This window comes from Dermochelys coriacea, chromosome 15 (genome assembly GCF_009764565.3).
Source record: "Dermochelys coriacea isolate rDerCor1 chromosome 15, rDerCor1.pri.v4, whole genome shotgun sequence".
In the NCBI taxonomy this organism is placed as follows: domain Eukaryota; kingdom Metazoa; phylum Chordata; order Testudines; family Dermochelyidae; genus Dermochelys; species Dermochelys coriacea.
In genome coordinates this window covers 24820781-24843338 of record NC_050082.1, presented here as the reverse complement: position 1 = coordinate 24843338, position 22558 = coordinate 24820781, and the positions used below count along the sequence as shown (strand labels likewise).

The following is a 22558-nucleotide window of genomic DNA, read 5'->3' as shown; positions in this document are numbered from 1 at the left end:
AGAGTTATTATACATTCCTTCATTGTGTGCAAGTCTCTTGTGTGTGTAGGAGATAATCAGAAGTGAATTTTATCAAGACAAAAGTAGAAACATTAAGTACACAGTTACTATAGCAAACTATTTCCTCAAGGGAAGATACCTGTGGAGATTTTTTGAGTGATTACATTGATCATTACATTTAATTATTCCTAATGATTACAAACAGAGAGAATAGAGAACAAGAACTACTCTCCCAAAAGGCTAAGAGAGGGAAAACATATGGAACTCTTCAAGTGTCTAGGGCTTGCGCAGAGAGTGTGGCCTTTATCTCAGAATGTGAGGGGCATGAACAAGATTTCCATACATAGAAGGTCCTCTACCAATGCTGCCATGCATGTAGTTCTGCAGCGCTCTGCATCTTCAACACTCAACCCTCTTGTAACTTGAAAACCCCTTTTCAGCATTAATTTAGGCTCACAGTGAGAAGCTGCCCCTTACAGTTTGAGATAAAGTCCACACAGTTTGTGCAAGCCCTAAAAACTTGAAGAGCTCCGTATACTTTTCCCTCTCCAAGCCTCTTGGGAAGGGAGTTCTTATTTACCAAACACTGAGATATATGAGGGCAAGACGAGATGGCATGGAACAGAATTTGGCCCTGAATATTTCCAACAGGATTCTAAATTAATTAGTAAGTCTAAACACTAAAGAAATAATTTTTAATTCACGTGGCTCTGTAATATCCTCACCCAATCACACAAGAAATACGATTTTGAAAAAAAAATATTCAGTTTGTATAACTACTTTCTATGCATTTATACAAATGGATATTTAATAGAATTCCAGTTTGCGATATGCATTTATTTAAGACATGTCATAACAACAAATTAAAAACAAAGCTACAATATTTTAAATAAAAGGTGTTTATCATATGCTTGTAGTTATATTCACCACAGAAGCTTTGTGTTGCTTTCCGCATAATATAAAAGTTCAAAATGTCATAGTACCTATTATTTACAATGTAGATATTAATCTCTATAAAAATGGTGAGCAAAATGAACTGCAAAAGGATTACAACATGATTTTGTTCAGAAAACAAGCTGCCTCACTTTACTTCCTTATTATAAACTGAATTCTTATACACTATTTAAAAATAATTCACATTTTTTTTAAATAGTAAAATACACGATTAACAGATTGATTTCTCAAGTGTAAGAAAATATGTTTAAATATATGTGGCTATTTGAAGTACAAAATATTGCTGTGTGTAAAGGATAACATGGTTGTAAAACTACTATTGAGAGTTTACAAAAATATAAAACAAATTGCATTTGCTGAGTGCATAATTATACATTAGTGCAAACAAAAGCATATCTGAATTTAATAGATACAAGTCTCAAAGATTTGCTGAGGTATGTAAAACATGAAATCTTTTCAGTGTCATACGGATTGAGCCCAAATCTCTATTAATCCTTTCCAAGCGATCTTCCAAGGCTTCCTAAAGAAAACATTTGAAAAAGATAATACATTCAATATCATACAGTTACAAACAATGGTCCTTCTAAAAGTAATATATTGGTACTGTCCCCATTTTCCATCAGTGTCTTTTCTGATACATTAACAGCTTTCCACTAGCACCAGGACTCTTGTTTACCTGAGTATGTACTCAGACAGCTAGCCTGCACTGAAGTCTGTGCTGCCATATCCTCACTACTATTGTTCCTTGTGCTAGCTAGATTAAAGCTAGCATGCATGTGCCTACCTGAGCTACCACTATACTTTCATTTGTTGTGTAGATATACAGTAGAACCTCAGAGTTATGAACATCAGAGTTACAAACTGACCAGTCAAGCACACACCTCATTTGGAACCAGAAGTATGCAGTCAGGCAGCAGCAGAGACACGCGCACACATACACACACACACACGCAATTACAGTACAGTACTGTATTAAACGTAAACTACTAAAAAAACGGGAGGAAAGCAGCCTTTTTCTTCTGCATAATAAAGCTTCAAAGCTGTGTTAAGTCAATGTTCAGTTGTAAACTTTTTGAAGAACAACGATAACGTTTTGTTTAGAGTTACGAACAACCTCCATTCCCGAGGTGTTCATAACTGAGATTCTACTGTATTATAACTCAGTGGTTTACAATCTGGGGTCCGTGGACTATGTCTAAGGATTCCGCGAAAGGTTGTCGTTGCCATAGAACAGTGGTTTTCAACTTGTGGTCCACAGAGCTATGGGGGTCCGCAGACTATGTCTAAGATTTCTAAAGGGGTCCACACCTCCTTTTGAAATATTGTAGGGATCCGCAACTGAAAAAAAAGGTTGAAAACCACTGCACTAATTTACAACAACTTCACATATCAATAGTTCTAAATGATTTTAACTGAATCTAATTAACACTCTCCATCATTTCTTAATTTAGTCCTAAGACATCGCGATAACTGGCAAACAATTTCCATAAAAGCTAAAGATTCAAACCAATTCATGGGCACTGTAGAGTTGTATGGAAAAGCTCCTGTTACAATCCACTAAACCATACCTTATTCTGTAGCAAAACAGAGAATACAGATTGAACTTCCAGTATTGGGAGATTAACTGAAAAAAATAGTCAGATACACAGAAATAAGTGTTTTCACCTGGTTTAATCTTGCTTGTAAGGTTGTTCTTCCCCCACTACCAGGAATTCGACTCAATGCAGCCTCAATCTAGTAACACACAAAATATCGCAGCTGTAAATTAAAGAGCCAGTATAAAACTATCTAATCTTTAATCTCCAAGAAAGTCAGGGATAGGTTAGAGATATATGTGCAGTGTAGTTGTTTAGATATTGTGTAGCTATATAATATGTCCCATAATATGTAATTATGTGTACTCCTGCCCACCCTCACAAACATCCCTTTGAAGAAGAGAGCACTCTAATTTGGTGCTGGAATAGTTTAATGCACAAACCTTTCATCTCTGAAAGGCTAGTTTAAATCTTGGCTTGTTGCAAAATAAATTCACCTCAGACCCTCTATCCCCATTTGTCTGCTCAATTGCAGAATATGATTTTGCTTAGAAGAGTCAAAAGACTGGAGTATCAGAAGTTTACTGTGTAAGGAAGACGATGCATTGTCAGAGCAATTCTGGGAACTTTGAATTGGTTTGAGCCAGGCATAGTGCAGCTATCTGGCTGTCTCACTAGCCTCTCTCTTATACAAAAAGAAAAGGAATACTTGTGGCACCTTAGAAGCTAACAAATTTATTTGAGCGTAAGCTTTCGTGAGCTACAGCTCACTTCATCGGATGCATTCAGCATTTATTCATATATTTAGGGAAAAACGGTTTTTACCTGTTGCTTTTCTTGTGTGAGTTCATCAAAAAGTCTCTCAGTTTCAGCCAATGTCTTAATTCTTGATGTATACTTGAAATCATCATCATAAACTACTACTGGTGGAGGAATACTTTGTTCATTTTTGTGTGGTATATTCCTCTCTTCCCAACCAGATGCCGCAGTTCCTTTCTTCATCCCAGTGTGCAAAGATTCAGTGCAAGAACTATGTTTAACACAGCTGTCAATGCCTTTAGCTGAATGCTGCCTTCCTATGAAAAGATGAAAGTGCTGTTTATTTTTTTAAATTTTCTATTATATATAATGTATTATACATAACAGAACAAAGTGAACCATAGAAAAAGCAATGAATCACTGTGATTCTGTAGGACACAGACAAAGGCACAAAAATTCACACTTGAAGCTTTCACTACAAACTTACTAATGTATTTAATTATGCCTCATGATATTATCAGAATTCTTTCAAGATGAAGCTAAACTTAGCTAGAAGTTATGCAATATTGATTAGTTGCTGTTGATGAGTCAAGACCTTAGTTATCTCAGATTTACAACAAAATAATTTACTACAATATTAAACCAGAATATTTAATACAGGTAATGAAACATATTTCACCGTAGCTTCAGACCACTCTTTATATTATAGTTAAAGAATTAAAAACATGATTGAATATTAAAAATATTAAAAATTTAAAATGAAATATAAAATGATATACATTCAATATTTTAATTAAAATGATTAAAAATAATGTTTTCATCCAACTATTTAAAAAATTTAAATTAACTAGCTTTATTATTATAAATTACCCTTCACTATTTGTATGCAACACTTAGTAACAGAACCTTCATTAAGGATATTGAATACACACAATGACATGGTTCCTTTTAATATATACATTGCTTAACTAAATTAGAAAATGTATTTCCTTTCTTATTTTTCAGTTGGATTATTTGTTATTCTATTGTTTGTGCATAAAAATTAAATATTTACTGTAATAATAGTAATTTTCTACTGCTACAAGCAATATTACTATTGCATTTATTTAATGCAAAATAAATGATAGAGCTTTATTAGAAAAATGTCATGATTCCTCCTATCTAGTCGGTGGAAGCTATGTGGAGAAAAAGAGTTCCCTTTAGGAGGATGAAAAAAAAAAATCATAATTCTGCCCATTCTGACAAATTACCTTCTATATCATCTATTGAAAGAAACTGGAGTTGTTTTCTTGGATTGCGATGTTGTAATGTAGAGGTAGGAGCAGTTTCCAAATCATCCAGAAGTATACTGAATCTACAGAATGATGAGGGGAGGGGTGTAGAAGAGACAACTACTTGTTAGAAATACCTATTATAAAAAATTGTCTCTTTTTATACTTTTTACATATTAAAAACAATTTCCTCTTCAATGGAAAATGGGATCCCTCTGGATTCTCCTAATTACAACCCCACCCTCAGGTTCTTTGGTTTCCTATATCAAAGGCCTTGAATCATGCAAAGTATTTCTTTCTAAAGGAAGAGGCCTGACTCCCATTCTCAAGAGCACTTTAATGTTACACTTAAGAGTGATGCTGAACTTTTCTTATCCTCCTCCTTACGTATGCCTGCCCTGTCCCCCACCTCCAGAATCAGAATGCTGTCTCTGCAGCTCTGCCAAACAGGATATCCAGCTTACTATAAAAAGAGAACCCTTTGTTTCAGTAGCAAGTTTAGTCTCCACACAGGTTTCTATGGGGGAGTGAAAAAGAGCTCTAAATATTTACTTTCTTTTACCCATTCTTTAAGGCATCACTTATATCCCTGCATACTGACCCAGATTTACTCTGTGTAGACATAAGACAATGCCTCTACAGTCTTTTCCCTGTCAATATTATTCCATCAAATATGATATACCTGAATTATCACCTTGGTGAATGCTAACTGGGGGGAATCCAAGATTATTCTTCCTCTATTTCAAAAAGCAAACTTGACTTCAGATATATGTCCCAATCATGCAAACCCTTACTTAAGTGACCAGGCCTCTCTCATATGAGTATTTCACATTAAATGTGATAAGACTACCGCCATGAGTAAGAACTATTCACAAAAGTATGGGTATGCTGAATCAAGCCCATAAATTGGGTAACTACTATCAGAAAATAAACCCCGCTCCAAAATTAAATTTTACAAATGTGTACCTAGTCATTGTGTTTTCGTTTTTGCCAAGCAAGTGGCTAAATCCCGGAGACAGGTTTTCTCTTGGAGATCGTTTTGGGCTGTATGTCACTGACATTGGTGCCAGCATTATTTCTCTTCTTGCTGCAGAGGAGAAAAGATTTAAGTACCTAACGCTTTTTCTATTTAAATAGTTTTTCTTAATACAATTTGATCCCAAGTCTTAAAGAATTATTTTCAAATTTCTCCGTGAAATATTGTCTGTTCAAATCACATAAAGTATGTGTCACACACTGACAAATGATAGTAAGGTTACAGCTTTCACATATTCTGTAACTCATGTATGCAATCCTTTTTTCAGAAAATCCATAACAGTGTGAGAATTGTAACTTTTAAATTTCCTACCTTCAGCTGTTTGTAACACAACCTTATGGTATTTAAATACATTGCATTTTAAAGTGACACAATAACCCTGTACACAAAAATGCTTACTTGGAGTGTTTGCCTTCCTGTTTGAAGGTGGGAGGGATGATGACCTCTGCCCACTAGGTGAGCTATATCTTTTTGATCTTTGTTGATCTCTGCATTTCTCTGGGGACTGATTGGCACTAAAAGTGCTTTCATTAAATCCAACAGTTTGACGTCGATTTGATGTTTCTGTAACAAAGCAAACATATAAAAAAGTTAACATTTATATTACACAGGATATTGGGGATTCTCCTTCACTCAGTCCCCATGTAACCTACTGTACTCAAACCGGTACTTGTTCCATCTCAGCTGTTCCCATATCAGTAGGTTTGTGTTATACTAACCAGCTGTACATGCTTAAATCCTGTCCCCACTAGAAATTGATCAATATTTGATATTCACTGAAGTAAGATGTTAACTTGACCTATGAGGAGAGCTGTTCTGCAGCACAGATATAAAAGAGGAGAACTGAGTTTAAAGTGAAGGTAAACAGGACAAGTCTGAGCTAGTGAGAAATAGTACAGGCTTAATAGAAACAGGAGACAGAAAGCAGGGTAGCACAAGTATCTTGAGAGACGAGTTAGAACAGGACCTAAGTTTTCAAACCTAGGTGCTTGAATTTAGGCTCCTAAATACATATTTTTGGCTCCTGAGTAATAAAGGCCTGATGTGAAGAGGTACTGAGCACCTGCAACTCCAGCACCATAGAGGAAGAGATTAAATCTACTCAGTTATATAATACATGCCAGCTTCCATGCCAACATTTAGACGTTACACTACAATAAAACAAAGGTGGGTGCAAAGACAGCAGGAACTTTCTTAATCCTCAGTGTATATAAAATTTCCCCTAGAGAAAGGACACTGAATTAGATGAACCAGTATGATGCTATAGAGAATTTTTTGCATTCCTACTATTTTAAACAAGTCAGCTGGCTTTATTATTTCAGGTTTTGTTTGGCAAACTACAGAGCATTGTTTTAGGATACACAAAGACACTTCACAAAAGTTTGCAAAGCTATTAACTATTTTTACCCTTTTCACCTGAGCCAGACTAATTTTAATCCTTGAAAACAAAAGGGGGGCGGGAGGGGGAAGACATGTGATTTGAGGATGCAAGTCAAGACAAATCCAAGAATATAAATAAATTTACTAGTTGAAGTGTCTTCTTTTTCTGTCTGCGTGCCCCAACTTTTAAATGCTTTTCCCTCTTCAAGTTCCTTAAAGGCTTTCATGATTGGTGTGTCTGGTGCCTCATTTTCTTTTTTTGCCATTACATTTGTTAAAGAGTCTTCTTGTGAAGGGTCCTTCTCAGGAGGAGAATGGTGCCTTAAATATATGAAAGCAGCATATGAGGAACCAAGATTTTATACTGTAAATAGGCTATCCAAATGTCAACCGAGAGTTATACTCGCACAGAAATGAATTTAATACTTTACAGTTTGTTGGTGAAAAGTATTGTGTCACCTTATAACAATCCAAATGGAAATTCTTATCATGTTCTTTATTTCATCCAGAAACCTCTGACTTCTAAATATTAGTTACAGGGTGATTTGAGCCCCCAAATCTGAGCAATAGTGGAAATGAGTGACGTTTGGTAAGCTAGAACTTTTCAAACATCAACTCTGCAAAATCTTAAAACCAAATATACCCTGACAGAGACTGAGGAATGTACAAGGAACAAGGAAATCTACTAAAAAGACAGAGTGACATCCTCATCAAAACTGAAGTCTGCAGAACCAGCAGAGCTGCAACCAACCATGCCAGTGCAATTCTGACAGAGAACTCCTTTGCTGACCAAGGAACTGAAGTGGAACACTCCAGAGGGCATAAAGACAATGGCAGTTAGTCAGTGAACAAGACATACCTACTAGGTCCCTTCAAGGGCCAAAAGACCTTCGAGAGATAAGGAAGTCCCTGCCTGTTTCACACTAGATTAGTAGGTTCTTTCAAAACATACACAGCACTTCAGGCAATAGATAAATACTTTAGAATGTTAGTAAATAAATACAAGCACAAAACTCAGAACAGTCAATTTTAGAGAAAATTATTTTTAAAATAATTGCATACATATATTTCTTAGATACAACTGCTCTGATTCTCCACTACATCAGAGTGGAGGGTGGTGGTGGTTACAGGAAGCTCTCTTACCTAGAAGGAATGTAGGTTTCCTCTAGTCTATTATCCATAATGCTCTCTTGATTTTCTAAAGGTTGGCCTGTGAAGATTGAATACTCTGCTCCTGGTATCAACCACTTCCGTCTGTTTACATCAGAAACTGTCAGCTTGCTATAGGAGTGAAAAGCTTCAGAATTATGAAACGCTTGAAGTTTTGGTTTTGAAATTAAAAAAAAAAAAATAGCACTTATACTAGCCAAAGAGAGAAAAGACCTTACATTCCAACACACAATTACAAATTTGTAAATATTTGGAGAAATAAGTACCTTTTTAAAAAGTGAATGTTTTAACTGAAAGAAAAAAAACACACTCTCAAATTTCATCAATTATTTATAATGTAGTTTTAGAAGGCAGTATTTTCCACAGATCTATACTTCTGTACAGAAACACTTGCTTTTCTGACTTCAAATGCCAGATACCAAGTTTTCTTCTTCTCAAAGATTATGAATGAATTTTACAAAACTAAGATATAATTGTACCTAAGGTGAATCTGTTGGTTTAAAGCCTCCAACTCTTTACCTCTCTTTTGTCTCATCCTATATATTTCTTAAAAGAAAGAGGACAACTGATAATACAGAGGACTAATGAATAGAGGCCACCAACTATTTTCAATTGAAAAATTACAGATTAGAAATACCAAAAAAAGTGATTTTATATATAGATTCACTAAAAAGTACCCAAAAATTAGAATAACAGCATATCATTCACACAATACCAAGAACAGTAATGATATTTCTTTATATCTATCCTGCTGTGAGTTTAAATGGAATGATGCTCTCTCTAGGTGTGCTATCAGTTTACAAGGCCTGATTTCATCCCCAGTTCTACATTGGCTTCAGCAAATTGCACCTCTTCCCTACACACCAGTGGGGGAAAAAATCTGTCTCATAATGTTTAAGTCTCTCCATTTTTCCTATTTTGAAGGCATCCGCATTTTCTAGCTATTCAACTAGTCTTCAATAGAAACTATTCCTCCAGTTGCTATTTGGTACATTTCTGAAGTTCCTTAATAGAAAAATTTTGAGATCCAAGAAAATACTGCTATCACTGATCACCTTGGTTCTCTGAAGTACTTCTATATCAGAATGTACATACCAATGGAGAGTCCTAAAACATATGCATTAGATTAACATGCAGTGCACACCACAACACCAAATAAAAGTATTAAATTGAAACAAACAGGAAGTCATGATCTAATATTTCTATTATTTAAAAAAATGGATGAAAGTAAAACTTTTTTGAGGCCTGCTTTATACATCAAAGGAGCAAAGCAGGCACACCGCAATTTTTCCCTTCTTCTAGCAAAATTTACACTCTAATTTCCACATAAATGTAAGTGACACTTGTAAAATGTTATTTTAAAAAATTTAAAGAGTCGCGTACACCTTTCTGATTCAAAGTATTAAAGGTACAGTAACATGGAGCCTTTACAGTCCAATTGCAGGTTCAGATCTTATGCTTCCTACTGTGTACCTTTACTCACAAGGGTAATCTCTACTCATTTAAGTAATCCCAATGAAGTAACTGAAACCACTTATGAGAGTAAGGATTGTACAGGTAAAGCTTGCAAAACTGGACGCCAATATTTTTTATTTGATCTTTTAATCATTTCCTGGCATATAATATGCTAGATTATGTAACGTCCTTCAACTGCTACAGTCTACCATTAGATAACCCATTTTTAGCCAAAACAGACAAACTGCTCAATAAAACACATCACCCACTTTTTCACATGATAGAATATTCACTTACTTGGCATGAGATGTTCTTAAATGACTTTCAGTAATGTGACGGAGTTTCAACATATTTTCATGTTCTACCTGCTTGATCTGAGCTTCGAGTTTTGAAATTGTTCTAATGCAGAAGTAATGAAGACATATTATAAGGAGGTTAAAAAGAAGTTTAAGATAGTGTTATTAGATCTTACACAGTATTAAAATATAGGGATTTTTTAATATATGTCCTTAGTGGAGTTTAGGTGGAAGGAGCGTAACCAGTATGTAAAGATACTTCACTGTATATGATTCCAAGCTCTGTCAAATCAGAAGTTAAACAACATGAATGGAGGGCAAGAAAAAAATATGTTGCCCTGGAATAATTCCATCCACGTGTAAAACCATTTAAAAAATACTAATAAGGTTACATGGGTTCTAGCTGAATGAAGTCTATTTTTTTAAAATTAGCTTCACCAAAAGGAAGAAAAAAAAAATCTCTTTTCCTCCTTGAAAAGGTGGATTTCTATAAAGAGCTCCCCCATTCTGATCTTCATCTCACATGTCACTAAGGTAACTCATCCAGCCTGCTGTTCAGACTTTTCACATTATAGCTCTCCCCTTTCACCCGCCTTCCCCCATAAAGTAGCCCACACCTTCAATTAACCAAACCTTAGCAAGAATTCTATTAAACCTGCAAATCAGAGTTAAAGTGAAAAAGCCAAAACCTGGTGGGCTTCTAAACTGGGGGACTGTGACACAGACATGCCCAGGCATGTATATTACCTCTGTGTCCAACCATTTCTCAATATTTCATCAAAGAGCTTGTGTGTGGTCTCTGCTGAAAGTTAGGAACTAGCTGATTGTCATGATTACTGTGAAATGTTTGTAAGGGAAATAATTTAAGAGATACGTAAAATGCAGAATATTAGGTTTCAAAACTGTTGAATTTGTCACAGGAGGCGAGGCAGGTTTCAGAGCTAACTCAATCAACACTGGGAACAATAGACATCTGTGAAGCCAGCCCTATGGTTACTATCTGGACCAGGTGCAGGCTTTGTAAAGACAAAAGAACTCCAGGAAGAGTCTCTGAATAAAGGAATCCCCTCGGGAAAGGGCACAAGATTTGTTCTATTACAGAGAAGATACTCTGCCAGCAGAAGTGGGAGCTGTCTCATTAAAGGTGGATCGTAGCTTCCTGAACTGGACAAACGTGGCAAGGACTGACCATTGGGTGAGAAATACAGTATTAGACAGGAAAGTAACTTGTTAATAAGTATAAGCTATAGATTTTGTATACTTTTTTTTACACTTGTATCCTTATGTTCCCAAACCTTTATACTTGCTTTTATTTGAATCCCTATCTCAAACTCTGTTAGATGTAAAACCAAACTGAATTTTATTTAAAGTCCTTTGTGCTAAGGAGAATGGTGAACTGAGGTGCACTGCTCCATGGAGGCAGCAGATCAGTGTAGACTGTGGGTGTCCAATCAATAAAGGGTTGGGCACTCAAGTGTATCAAAGTGGGGTGTGTGAAATTGCTAGCCTGCATTGGGAGAGGGGGTTGTAGAGCCCAGAGCAGAAGACTTGTGTTGCCAACAGCCAGTAATTGGGGAGGCTTTCCTAAAGTCTAGGGGGCAAAGACAAGGCTCTCCCATGCTGTAAGAAGGTGGTAGTTATCCACCTAAAGTAACCGCAAAAAGTTTCACTGGGATCCATCAGAGAAATACAGTTTTCAGATAGGAAAACAAAATATCCTTTTCCATTAAGGTTCCCCCAAATCTGGAATGGTCTATGCCCCAGCAGTTCACAGAACCAGACAACAGACAAAGCAAAAGAAATACTAGACTGAACTGCCCCGACTCCTGCTCTCGGAACATAGAATACAAGAATGGCAAAGGCTCCTCAATCTTCAGAGCAATACCTAAAAAATAGTGTAGATAGATGCCAGGTAAATGACCAGTAAGTTTCTTTTAGACAGGTGGACACCATGTCAGCTTGGGATGTCTCTATATCCTTTCTGGTCTTAAAACTCTCAAATGCTTAATAATGTATACTTTCTTGATTGACAAGTAAATTCAAAGCTTAAGCAGGAGGCCTTCTTCCCCCTTTTTTTTGGGCCCAGAACAAAATAAATAAGGATTTTGGCTTCCTAAAAACCTGCAAATTATACAAATATATAAAAGGGCCATGACAACACCGAAAATGGTCCCAAATTCTCTCTCTTTGGCTAGTCTGGCTTTAGACAAAGCAATGGAAGGTTAATGGCTTAGCAACAATGAAATCTAGAATTGACTAGGCGATGAAACTGGTGACCATCTTAAGAGTGACACTGTGAAAAACAACAAACAAAAAAGTACATGAAAAATTGTAATTTCCCCATCTCTCCTGACCTTTCTGATTTATGAACAGTGAGACTCCAGATGCTCAAATGGACATGGGGAGGGAAGGGATGACAACACATACCCACAAAAGAGAAACACAGTGAGTCATATACCAAGAGAAGTCAGCTCAAATAGATCCTGTGGGGCCTATACTAGAGCTTTCCCAGAGTAAAGTCCCTCTTCCCCTGCCAGCCTCCCTGAATGCTCCATTTAGCAGGCTTGCAAGGAAACTGTTGAGAAATACGAGACAGACTTTCAGCAGTCTGTACCCATGCACAATACTGGCTGGACTTTGGCCCTGACATTCATCCCTTGATGGTCATGTGTCCTGCCTGATGCATATCCAGAAAGTGTAAATTCAATGGATTGCAGTTCTATCAGCCAGGAGAGAGGTCTAGATAGCAGGAGGGACAGCCACAGGAGGTATTATTCCTGCTCTATAAATGGAACACTTTCCTGTTTTTATTTGTGCCTAGGTGCCATAATCTTGAACTGCAAATTCCTGTCAGCATCCACATTCCTGAAAACCAGAACAAAGACTGGTAGGCTGATGATGAGGGCTTTTGAGGAGAGAACTCTGGCATGAAAAGCTTGACAAGTGGATTGGCTGAACTGAGTGACAACAGAAAGAAGAGACACAACCCATTCATTCCAAATTGGGAAGAGGTCCTGATGAGAAAAAAATGTTTAAAGTGTTGTAAAATAAGTAGGCTCTTATAATTTGTGCAACGTAACATAAAATTATTCAATATCTGTACAAAGGTGCTTCATTAATTTTACAAATTGCAACTGCTTCTAAAGATCTGCAATAATTTTCATTATCAAGGATTAAATGCTAAATGCGTTATAACCTAGATTCACATTATTAAGATAGTACTAAGATGCTTTCACATTTTACCTTTTCAAATCAGAAATCTGGGTATTTGCATCAAGCAATTTATTTTCAGTTGCATTCAATGTATCCTATAAAATACACAAAGAAAAAAGTAACAAGTGCAGACACTTTATAAGGGAAAAAATGAGTAACTTACCTATATTGAAAAATTAGGTGTGTCACCTTTTTATTTGAAAGGAGTTGTGTAAAAAAAAAAATCCTTAGACTTCAATTTGACTTTGCAAAACCCTTGTTGCCTATGATTAGAATATCATATAAACAGTAAGATTTCCTTCATCTGATGTACTCTAAACTCCATGCTCTTCCTCCTTCTTTGAGACTGCAAACATACTATGAAGCCGTTCGTTAAAATATATGGATTCATCTCTGTAATCCTTTTTTAAATTACTTAAAATATTCAATTAATATGTATTTCTGTGCCATGGTGATATATCTGGGCTGAATACTGTGGCTGTTCAAACTTTTCCCTGCCTTTAGTTCCTTTGATTCAAATATTATCCTCTCACTTATAGTTGGATATCTGGACATTCCAGTACTGTCACTCTGTTAAAAATTATATATATATATATATATATATATATATATATATATATATATATATATATATATATATATATATATATATATAAAAAAAAAACTATACAAAGATTTTTACTCAAAAGTTTTTAAAATATAATTAATCCATGCCTACTTACCTTTACTCTTTCATGTTCTTTTCCAAGAGATTCATATTCTCCCAGAAGCTAAAAGAAAAAAAAAACTGCAAGTAGTAAAATTAAAACATAATGGAAAACTAAACTCTTATAATTTCATATGCATTTTAATTTCTTTTAAAGTTATTGACCTAAAGCAAAAGACCAATTTCAAAAACTAAGTTTAAGCCATTTAGCTACAAGCAAAATAAGAATTATAGCATATTTGCTCCCTTACACTACGGTAAGGCTAGACTGTATATTTCTGATTGTAAATGTAAGGTGAAGACACATGAAGGAATTGTGACTTAAGAGAGTCAAACTTCTCTCCTTGGCTGCCCATTTGCTCTGGTGGGTTAGTACACCAGTTTGCTATTGGTCTATGTCTACAGACTATTTCAACCTCTGTGCCAGTGGGTGGCACACCTGAGCAATAAGCCAAGCATTTCTTGGTTGCCTGCACCAGCCCACCTGCACATGAGTGGAGAGGAAGTACAAGTTGCATGAAGGCTGCTTTCCTTCCAGCGCTGGGCCCCAGGAAGAGCATACAGAAGTAAGGAGGCACCTTACATCCCCTCACCCTCTGTTCAACTCATTGTCCCTTGCACTATCTTGACTATTAAGATTTAAACATGTAGAAATTATTCGAACTGATGAATAGTTTACTTGAGGCAAAAAATTGAAAACATACTGACAAATCAGTTATGCCTGAACTTTAGGGTTTGTTAAACTTTTGTTTTATGAAGCTTTACGATCTATTGAAAATTTACACACACAGAAAAAATCCAATGGAAACAGGTTTTCTTAATACACATAGTCCCTTGGAGTATTTGCAATCCAGAAAATGTAATATTTGAGTCTGGGCCATAAAACTGACTAAAGGCTGAATAAAAATGAAAAATTTTTTTAATGTAAACTGAACAAAATTAATATGGAAAGAATTATGAGTCAGATCCTGCAGACCCATGAACTTAACTGTGGGAGTCAGAGTTTGCAGGATGTGGACCCAAGTCATTTAACATAGAGCAATTTTCTGACTACAACCACCATCCTGCAAACTATTTTGCACACAGGCACCTCTGCCTAACTATGGAGCTTCATTAAAGTCAATGGGGCTATGCACAAATGCAGAACAATTTGCAAGATTGGGACCAACAACACCTAAAAAAATATTTAATATGGATTTCCTCATTCATAATGGGTGAAAAATCACCACTGAGCAGGATGCTTGCAAGAACATCTACACCATTTAAGACATATTTAAAGCCCTCAGATCCAGTGCTTTGCTGAGCTGAAGCTTTAAAAAGGGTTTGAGAGGTGTCTTTCACCCTAGAAGAATATTACTGAACAATATAAAGAAATGATTTTGGGAGTGGTTCGTTATGAATTCATGTTTATTGATGAATATAGTTGTCTCTATTCAGGAGTTAGCCCTTTTTATTGCTGACAGCTGTTTCAGTTTTAAATTCACTTTTTCTTCCAATTCCCAGTGGCAGACATACTTTTAAATATTCGGGGCATATGTATAACAGTACACAAACTGAATAAGTCCAGAAAATCAGATTTTCCCTAGAACGCTTTATTTCTAAAATATTGGCAGTCCTTTTTGTTTGCACAAATAATGTTAACAGTTTGTTGACTTATCTAATAAACCTTGTGTGCTTTAGCATTACCCTGCTTGGAGTATGTTAGATTTTTCTAATTTTATTAAAAGTACAAAATATAAAAACTTCTTATAAAAGAAATGTCAAGAAAGTAGTCAGAAAAAAGGAAACAAAAAATTACTTACCCACCAAAGATGGGATTTTCAAAGGTGCTCAGTACTGACTTTGCTTTACTCCCAGTGAAGTCAATGGTCAAATTTCCCACTCACTTTAAAAGGAAAGATTTTGGCCAACACAGAGCACTTTTCAGAATCCCATACTAAAAAGGGAGCTAAAGCTCCCAATACATTTTCACACTGCTAACGCCCATTCTGTAAAGACAGATTAATTTTAATATAAAGTAATAACGAAAAGCCAGAGAGCAAGGTTCTATTAATTTGGTCTGCAGTCGGACAGAAAATCTGAACCACAAAGAGTTACAATACAGAAAGTCAGCTCATCCCCAGTGAATTTAAAAAAAAAAAAAAAAAAATCAATGAGAAACTTATTCTAAAATTAGTTCAGAAAATGTTACTTTACCAGACACACAGATGGTAAGCTAAGCTAGCACCACTATTTGACTGCTGGAGACAGAAAAGAAACTGAGTAGGCAGAGTCTTTAGAGATCTGTCTCCCTGCTGTTGCAAAACAACACTTAGCCATCTGGATTTGAAGGGTATAAATAATACTTAATTTCTCTATAATCTCAGTAAAATAATCTAACAATTTAAAAAGTAATAAAAATTACAAGATGAGTTATGCTATACATATTCTTTTCTCTTAGTACGTACAACAACAAAATAATCAAATCTGCACAAATGAACAATTTGAGTAAACAATTTGGTCTCTTAAATAACAATTTTAAAATATCTATTATATTTCTAGTATAATCTAGTTCAACCTTTATTTAACTAAAAGCTTATGCTCAAATAAATTTGTTAGTCTCTAAGGTGCCACAAGTACTCCTTTTCTTTTTGCGAATACAGACTAACACGGCTGCTACTCTGAAACCTTTATTTAACTGCCACCTCCACAGGACTGAATTTTCCTGGTCCCTTGGCTGATCACTTAAGACAGATTTTGCTGCAGTAAATTTTAAGCATTATTCCAAAAGCATCTAGGACTTTTACAGTTCATGGAATACTGTGCAGTTGTAAACCATTATTAATTATTTTCTCACTTACATCTTGAAACATTTTATTTTCTTCCTTTAACCTGGCATCTTTATTATCTGACAGCTTGTAAGCCTTTTCAAATGCTTCTTCTAGATCCTTAAGCCTAGATTTTAGTCGGCTGATAGTGTTGTCCTTCTCTTTATGACTTGCATGCATTTCTTCAATACGTTCTTGCAAAACTTTGGAAGCATTACTGACTGCATAAAAGCGTTCTCGCCAATCTGTCTACAAAAAAAAAACAAAAAAACCCAAGGTTCATTAAAACATTTACATAACATATTTTGTCTCTAAATATTAAAGTTATAATCTTAAATCTTACAAGGATAGAAAGCAGAAGTTAGTTTTTAATAATGCACAGAAACTGAAAAAAAGTTTAAGCTACTCTCTTTAGTGCAACGCATTGGACTATAAAACTAAGATTCAAGGCAAGACACTCAATTTCCATCTCGTAAAAACGTTTCCTGTTCTTTAGTAAGGAACCAGTTTGCTGTATAGCCATGAAAGAGCAGGCCCAGGTCTAACAGGAAAGCTGAGGGTCATAAAAGGAGGATTCGTATATTTTGGCCCAACTGGGCCTTTACCGCCTGCGGTAGGGTCAATAAAGCTAAAGGGATAGGTCTTTTTGCCTCACTGCACAAGGAATTTGCCTCATCACCCAGGTGTAAAATAAGAAAAGGAAGTAATTACTGTACTTAGCCTCCCCTCCCCTTTTTTTTTTCTTCTTTTTTGAGAGAGAGAGAGAGAGAGAGAGAGAGAGAGAGAGAGAGATCAGAAACACATCTTTAATATTTTATTGATGAACTTTAGTTCTTGCTAAAATTGGAAGGAAGGTGGGGGACAGGGTTATTTACAAATAATAAAGTTTAAACATTTACAGAGGTCAAGGTTCTCAACCAAACCCCAAACAGAAATGTTAACAATCAGGGATAAGGAGGATCACAGTGTAGAGCACAGCTTGCCCATCATGCACTGGGAAGGGAGTGTGGGAATAAAAGGGCTGAGAGAACTCACATGATGGCAAAATTTCTTTGCATGAGAATGGGCAGTGGTTGGAATGGAATGACATTCAAAAGATGGGGATTTTGTAGATCAAGAGGTTCTAAAGGTGCAGAACGTAGTATCTATGCAAATATGATCTGGCTGTTAATATTATGTGACATTGGACGAGGCCAACATAACTATCAATTTAATCTATATTTTTAATAGTTGCACATTCTTACCTTTTCACTTAACAAACAACTTTAATCCATGTTACCCACAATATATACTTACTACTTGCATTTCTAGCATATTATTCTTATTTTCAAGGGTTCTCATGCGAGTACTAGCTTCATTGAGAGCAGCATCTAACTGGTCACACCTAGAGGCATAAATTTTTTTTAAAAAATTACCAAAGAATTTATACAATAAAAAACTTTCCCTTACAGTCACAAAAATAAATATTACCTATCAACAAGATTTTGATTTATTTTCTTCAGCTCTTCAGATGAAGCAGTTTTATGGCTTGCCGCAAGTTGTTGTTTTAAGCTATGTATCTCTGAGTCATAATAAGCTCGTAGATCACCTATGTGTCGGGCATGTTTTTTCCTCAAATTCTGCCTAATCCTGATTTTAAAAATTAAGAACAAAAAATTGTTTTTTCCACCATTACTGAATGTAAATCTTACCCTAGTCCACATTACCATCCACTGGCATTAACATTAAAACCATTGCCATATTTATTACTACATGGACTTCTCTCTCACAGGACTAGCTACTGCTCCTATTAAGGTCAATGGAGAAAGTTGGTTTTACTGATCTAAGATCAAGCTCTCAGTGCTTGTATAAACGTAAATATGTATATTAACAAATTCAAGACTTTTCTTCTCTCTGCCAACACACACCAATAGAAGATATGCATGCTAAATTAAAATAGGGGGGAAAAAACAGAAGAAAACTCTGAAACTACCTCCAAGCCATGATCCCTTAGAAAAGACACACACGCACCCACACCCGCACCCACACCCACACCCTTATATAGACTGGATCTCTTGGTCTCTGAGGAAAGCAATACAGCTTAAACAGAGGGAGCGAAGGGATATTTGCTTTTCATTGGATAGTGTGGCTCTTTGCTCCTCTTAGCAGGGCGCTACAAATAATAATAATACATATACATTTTATCCCTTGAAATGTTTTATACATATTAATTCTCACATTCACTCTGTGAAAAAGGTATTATCATCTCCATTTTATAAATGGTGACAGAGATACAGGGACATTAGCAGTCATGTTACCTCCTGTGCAAGCTGTTTAATGTTGTGTGTGGGATGGGGTGACAGGGTTCTAATGGCTCTCACAACCAATAACGCGGTGTTGGACAAGTCACTTCACTTCTCTGAACCTGAGTTTTTCCTCATCTATAAAATGAGGATAATAGTTCAAAAAAGAACTAGATAAATTCATGGAGGATAGGTCCATCAATGACTATAAGCCAGGATAGGCAGGCATGGTGTCTCCCGCCTCTGTTTGCCAGAAGCTGGGAATGGGCGAGAAGAAATGGATCACTTGATGATTACCTGTTCTGTTCATTCCCTCTGGGGCACATGGCCTTGGCCACTGTCGGAAGACAGAATATTGGGCTAGATGGATCTTTGGTCTGACCCAGTGTAGCCATTCTTATGTTCTTAGTTACCTCAGAGAGGGTATGCACAAATCTGTATTACCCAAAAAAGCTTTATTAAGTGACATTCTAGCAGTGTTTTTTTAAGCTAATCCAACCTCTCCCTCCATTTTGCTGAACTTTGTATTTTTAAATTTACATAAGACAAAAGCCAAAAATGCTTACTTTGACAACATCACCGGCTCTTCGAAGGAGGTCACTGAAATACTATATTCTGGTAAATTGTTGTTAGCACATGGAAGCTGGGACTGGATGATCGAAGATGGAGTTAAAGTTAAACTTTCTTCATCATCAGTGTTGATTAACAGATCATTACTAGTATCAGCATATGGCATCGGAAAAGAACAGCCAATCTTGGTTTCACTTTGGAATGCATTATTTTCCCAGGGGTCCAAATGTAAAACTTTAGTGCTGGAAGTATATTTTGGAGAACCACCTCGTTGAGGTGAAGTTATATTGCTTATATGTGAAAATGAATCAGTGTCAGAATGACTTGAAAAAGTGGGACCCACTATAGAGTCTGGAGAAAAAGGAGTCTTCTCACCAAGATTACTGACAAAACAATATCCTGGATTCTGCTCACCGGGTTTCATGTGCAGTGTTGGATCTAGTGTTAAGACCTATGAAATAAATAATTACAATACTAATAAACTATGATTGGATTTTATGAATGAAGAATCATTTAACCCATTAGAAGGGGATACAAATCTACTGCAGAAACTATTAACAGTAGTATTACAACAGTTATTTGGTAGCAATACACAAGGTGGACTTGCAACAGCTTAGTGAGCTGGCACTTTTCTTTGGTGGCGGTTACTTGTCTTCCTGGTTTTCATTTTAATAAAGGAGCAATCTCTAGAACTTGTAGTTGTGAAGAAAACTTTTAAAGTGTCAGCCAAATATAATTGAATTCAGTGATACCTGCCCAAGACTGCAGAGAACGTGACAATATAACTGCAAGAAAGGTGTGCTGTCCCTAATCATTTCAAGGGATTTTGGTTCTGAAAGTTAACAAGGTTGACTCTTAAATTACGATTAACTATTTTGTTGATGATTCAAGGAAGAAGAGGGAAAATCAGATATCATGGTGTTTGATACAGTTAGATAAGGTCATGAAGATCTGCACAACCTACATCTTGTCTTTGTTTCAAAAGTGGGAACTTGGTTTGTGAATGGAAAATGAGAGCGAACCATCAATCTGAAACCTCATAACATGTCAAATGTTTCTGTTCAAACATGAGGCATTAATGTGCAAATAAATGTTACCTCTGGTGGGTGACTTGGCTGGGCTGGAGAAATGAGATTCCATTCTGGCAGCTGCTTGCTTTCCCTTTGTTTTTTATGATAAATATCCTTCAACGATGGCTTCATCTCATCACCAGAAGATGACTTAAAAAACAACAAAATTGCTAATTGTTTCCCAGATTAAAACAAACATGATATTTAAGCAATCTTCACCTAATACATTTAATTTAAAATGAAGAACTTAGGAAGGGCTTGTTCAATGCACTCACGGAAAACCACTGAGCTTTCAATAATATATATAAATCCTTAGTAAACAATAAGCCTCTCTCTCTATCTCTGAATGCCTGAAGTATTCAAACAAGATAAAAAGCAGGTGGTAATTTTAATTCTATTGTTCTCGGCTATACGCATGTTAAAGGCAGATTAGTTTCCAGTAGACATTACAAGACTGAAGATAATGAGGAGCTCAATAAAACAATTATTCTGGTTGCTTCTTGTTCAAAATAATAACGGCTACATATTTAGGAGAAGCAATCTATAGTGAATGGCTGAAGAACAGCACTTCTGCCTTTTCCTCAATTTTACTACAAATTTCTCCACTTGACAGCCCACAGGACCCCAACACAGCAGTTCATCAGATGCAAGTGAATAATGAAGAAGCAGAATTTGAGAGTGGGAGTTAATAGCAAAAAAGACATTTCCATGGGGAAGTTTACTTCTCTGTATAATTGACAGGGCTAAATAACAGAAGCCCACCACTCAATCCAAATGAAAATGGATCATCTGAAGTATGATTGTTATGTTAAATTCATAATTGTCTATCCACCATCTCATCTTCCCTTTAGGCACCAAAGCTTACACAAGACCACCTAACATTGTAAATCACTGGAGTGACAAGATATTCAGGCCTGCAGGGTTTAAAGATATTTTAATTACTAATGAAGTTTGTATGCAATTGTTTTTGGAGGTCTCTCTCAGTTACTTATTTTTTTAACTCTAGGAAAATGTACAATATGATATATACAAACCTTACAAAATTACCTTTTATTAATTAGATCTGTTCCCCACACACACAACATGTCAGAATTATCAATTACTAATCTCTTTTACTCACTTAGATCCTCATCAATGCACCCCATCCCAAAAGCCTGCTGAGTGGAGGTCTTGCAGCATGCCTTAGGGTGGGGAACAAACTCGGATCATGCTTCCCACTCTGGGTAGACAGACATGTGCAAGCGCTGCTTGAGCCAGTGCATTTAAAAAAAAGTGCAGTGTGGACACTGTAACACGGGCAATGGCATGGGTGAACCACCCAAGTACAGATCCAGGGGGTTGGGCAGGTTTGTACTGCTAGCTCAAGCAGAGGTAGCCCATGTCTGTCTATCCAGGCTGGGAGCCATGCACCAAGCTGCAGTGTAGACATACTCTAAAAGGTCTACAGATTCTGTTGCTGTCTTATTAAGAGTGGGAAAGGGGGAGATCCAGAGTTCAGGCTCCTTCGTTGAACACACTAGCCTCTATCCCCCTCTCTTTAAAGTAGGGTGCTGCTATTGGTAGTTTGAGCACCTCTATGACTTCAACAGCCACAGGATCACAAAAGAAATTAGATAGCAGGCAGCCTGTAGAGACTGACTTTTGCAGACTATAAAGAGCAAATGGGAAACAATGAACAGTTATAGGATTTTCAAAGCAAGAACAAAAAAGTACCTGATCTGATGAAACTTTTGTGGCAAAAATACTAGAAAATTCATTTCTAAAATTTTCAGGCAAAGAGTGATACATTTCCTTTTCATCTAGTTTCCAGTAGGTAAGTCCTAAGAAGCAAAAATAAAAGATATATCAAAATTTTAAAGTTCACTTCTGCATAACAAAATAGTGAAGTCTGTTATGTAGCTGTTGTTTTCATAGCCAACATAACCATTGTACTAAATACTAGTGTCTACTTAAGCATCTTCAAATCTTTGGCAGCAGCAACTGGTATTTTGCATCAAGAGGTTTTAATAAAAGTATACTAGTATTACACTATACCACTCCAGAAACATAGTGCC

At 36.1% G+C, this 22558-nt stretch overlaps 1 protein-coding gene across 5 annotated transcripts in view; it reads right to left on the bottom strand.

The window, feature by feature from the left end:
• Nucleotides 1-816: 816 nt before the first annotated feature.
• Nucleotides 817-22558, bottom strand: part of MPHOSPH9 (M-phase phosphoprotein 9) — a 47795-nt gene continuing 26053 nt past the window's right edge. For 2 of the 5 annotated variants that reach the window (XM_038372862.2, XM_043498479.1), the window contains 17 exons: nt 22218-22324; nt 20532-20654; nt 19431-19885; nt 18053-18211; nt 17879-17966; nt 16616-16831; nt 13792-13839; nt 13100-13164; nt 9858-9959; nt 8079-8216; nt 7081-7256; nt 5955-6119; nt 5486-5606; nt 4499-4602; nt 3315-3565; nt 2620-2688; nt 817-1474 (listed from right to left, as the gene is read on the bottom strand). In XM_038372862.2, coding sequence (XP_038228790.1) covers nt 1373-1474; nt 2620-2688; nt 3315-3565; nt 4499-4602; nt 5486-5606; nt 5955-6119; nt 7081-7256; nt 8079-8216; nt 9858-9959; nt 13100-13164; nt 13792-13839; nt 16616-16831; nt 17879-17966; nt 18053-18211; nt 19431-19885; nt 20532-20654; nt 22218-22324 — 2489 coding nt within the window. In that variant the 3' untranslated portion in view covers nt 817-1372. Of the gene's footprint in view, nt 1475-2619; nt 2689-3314; nt 3566-4498; nt 4603-5485; nt 5607-5954; nt 6120-7080; nt 7257-8078; nt 8217-9857; nt 9960-13099; nt 13165-13791; nt 13840-16615; nt 16832-17878; nt 17967-18052; nt 18212-19430; nt 19886-20531; nt 20655-22217; nt 22325-22558 lie in introns of those variants that run through there. The other 3 variants (XM_038372864.2, XM_043498480.1, XM_043498481.1) reach the window with 3 other exon arrangements.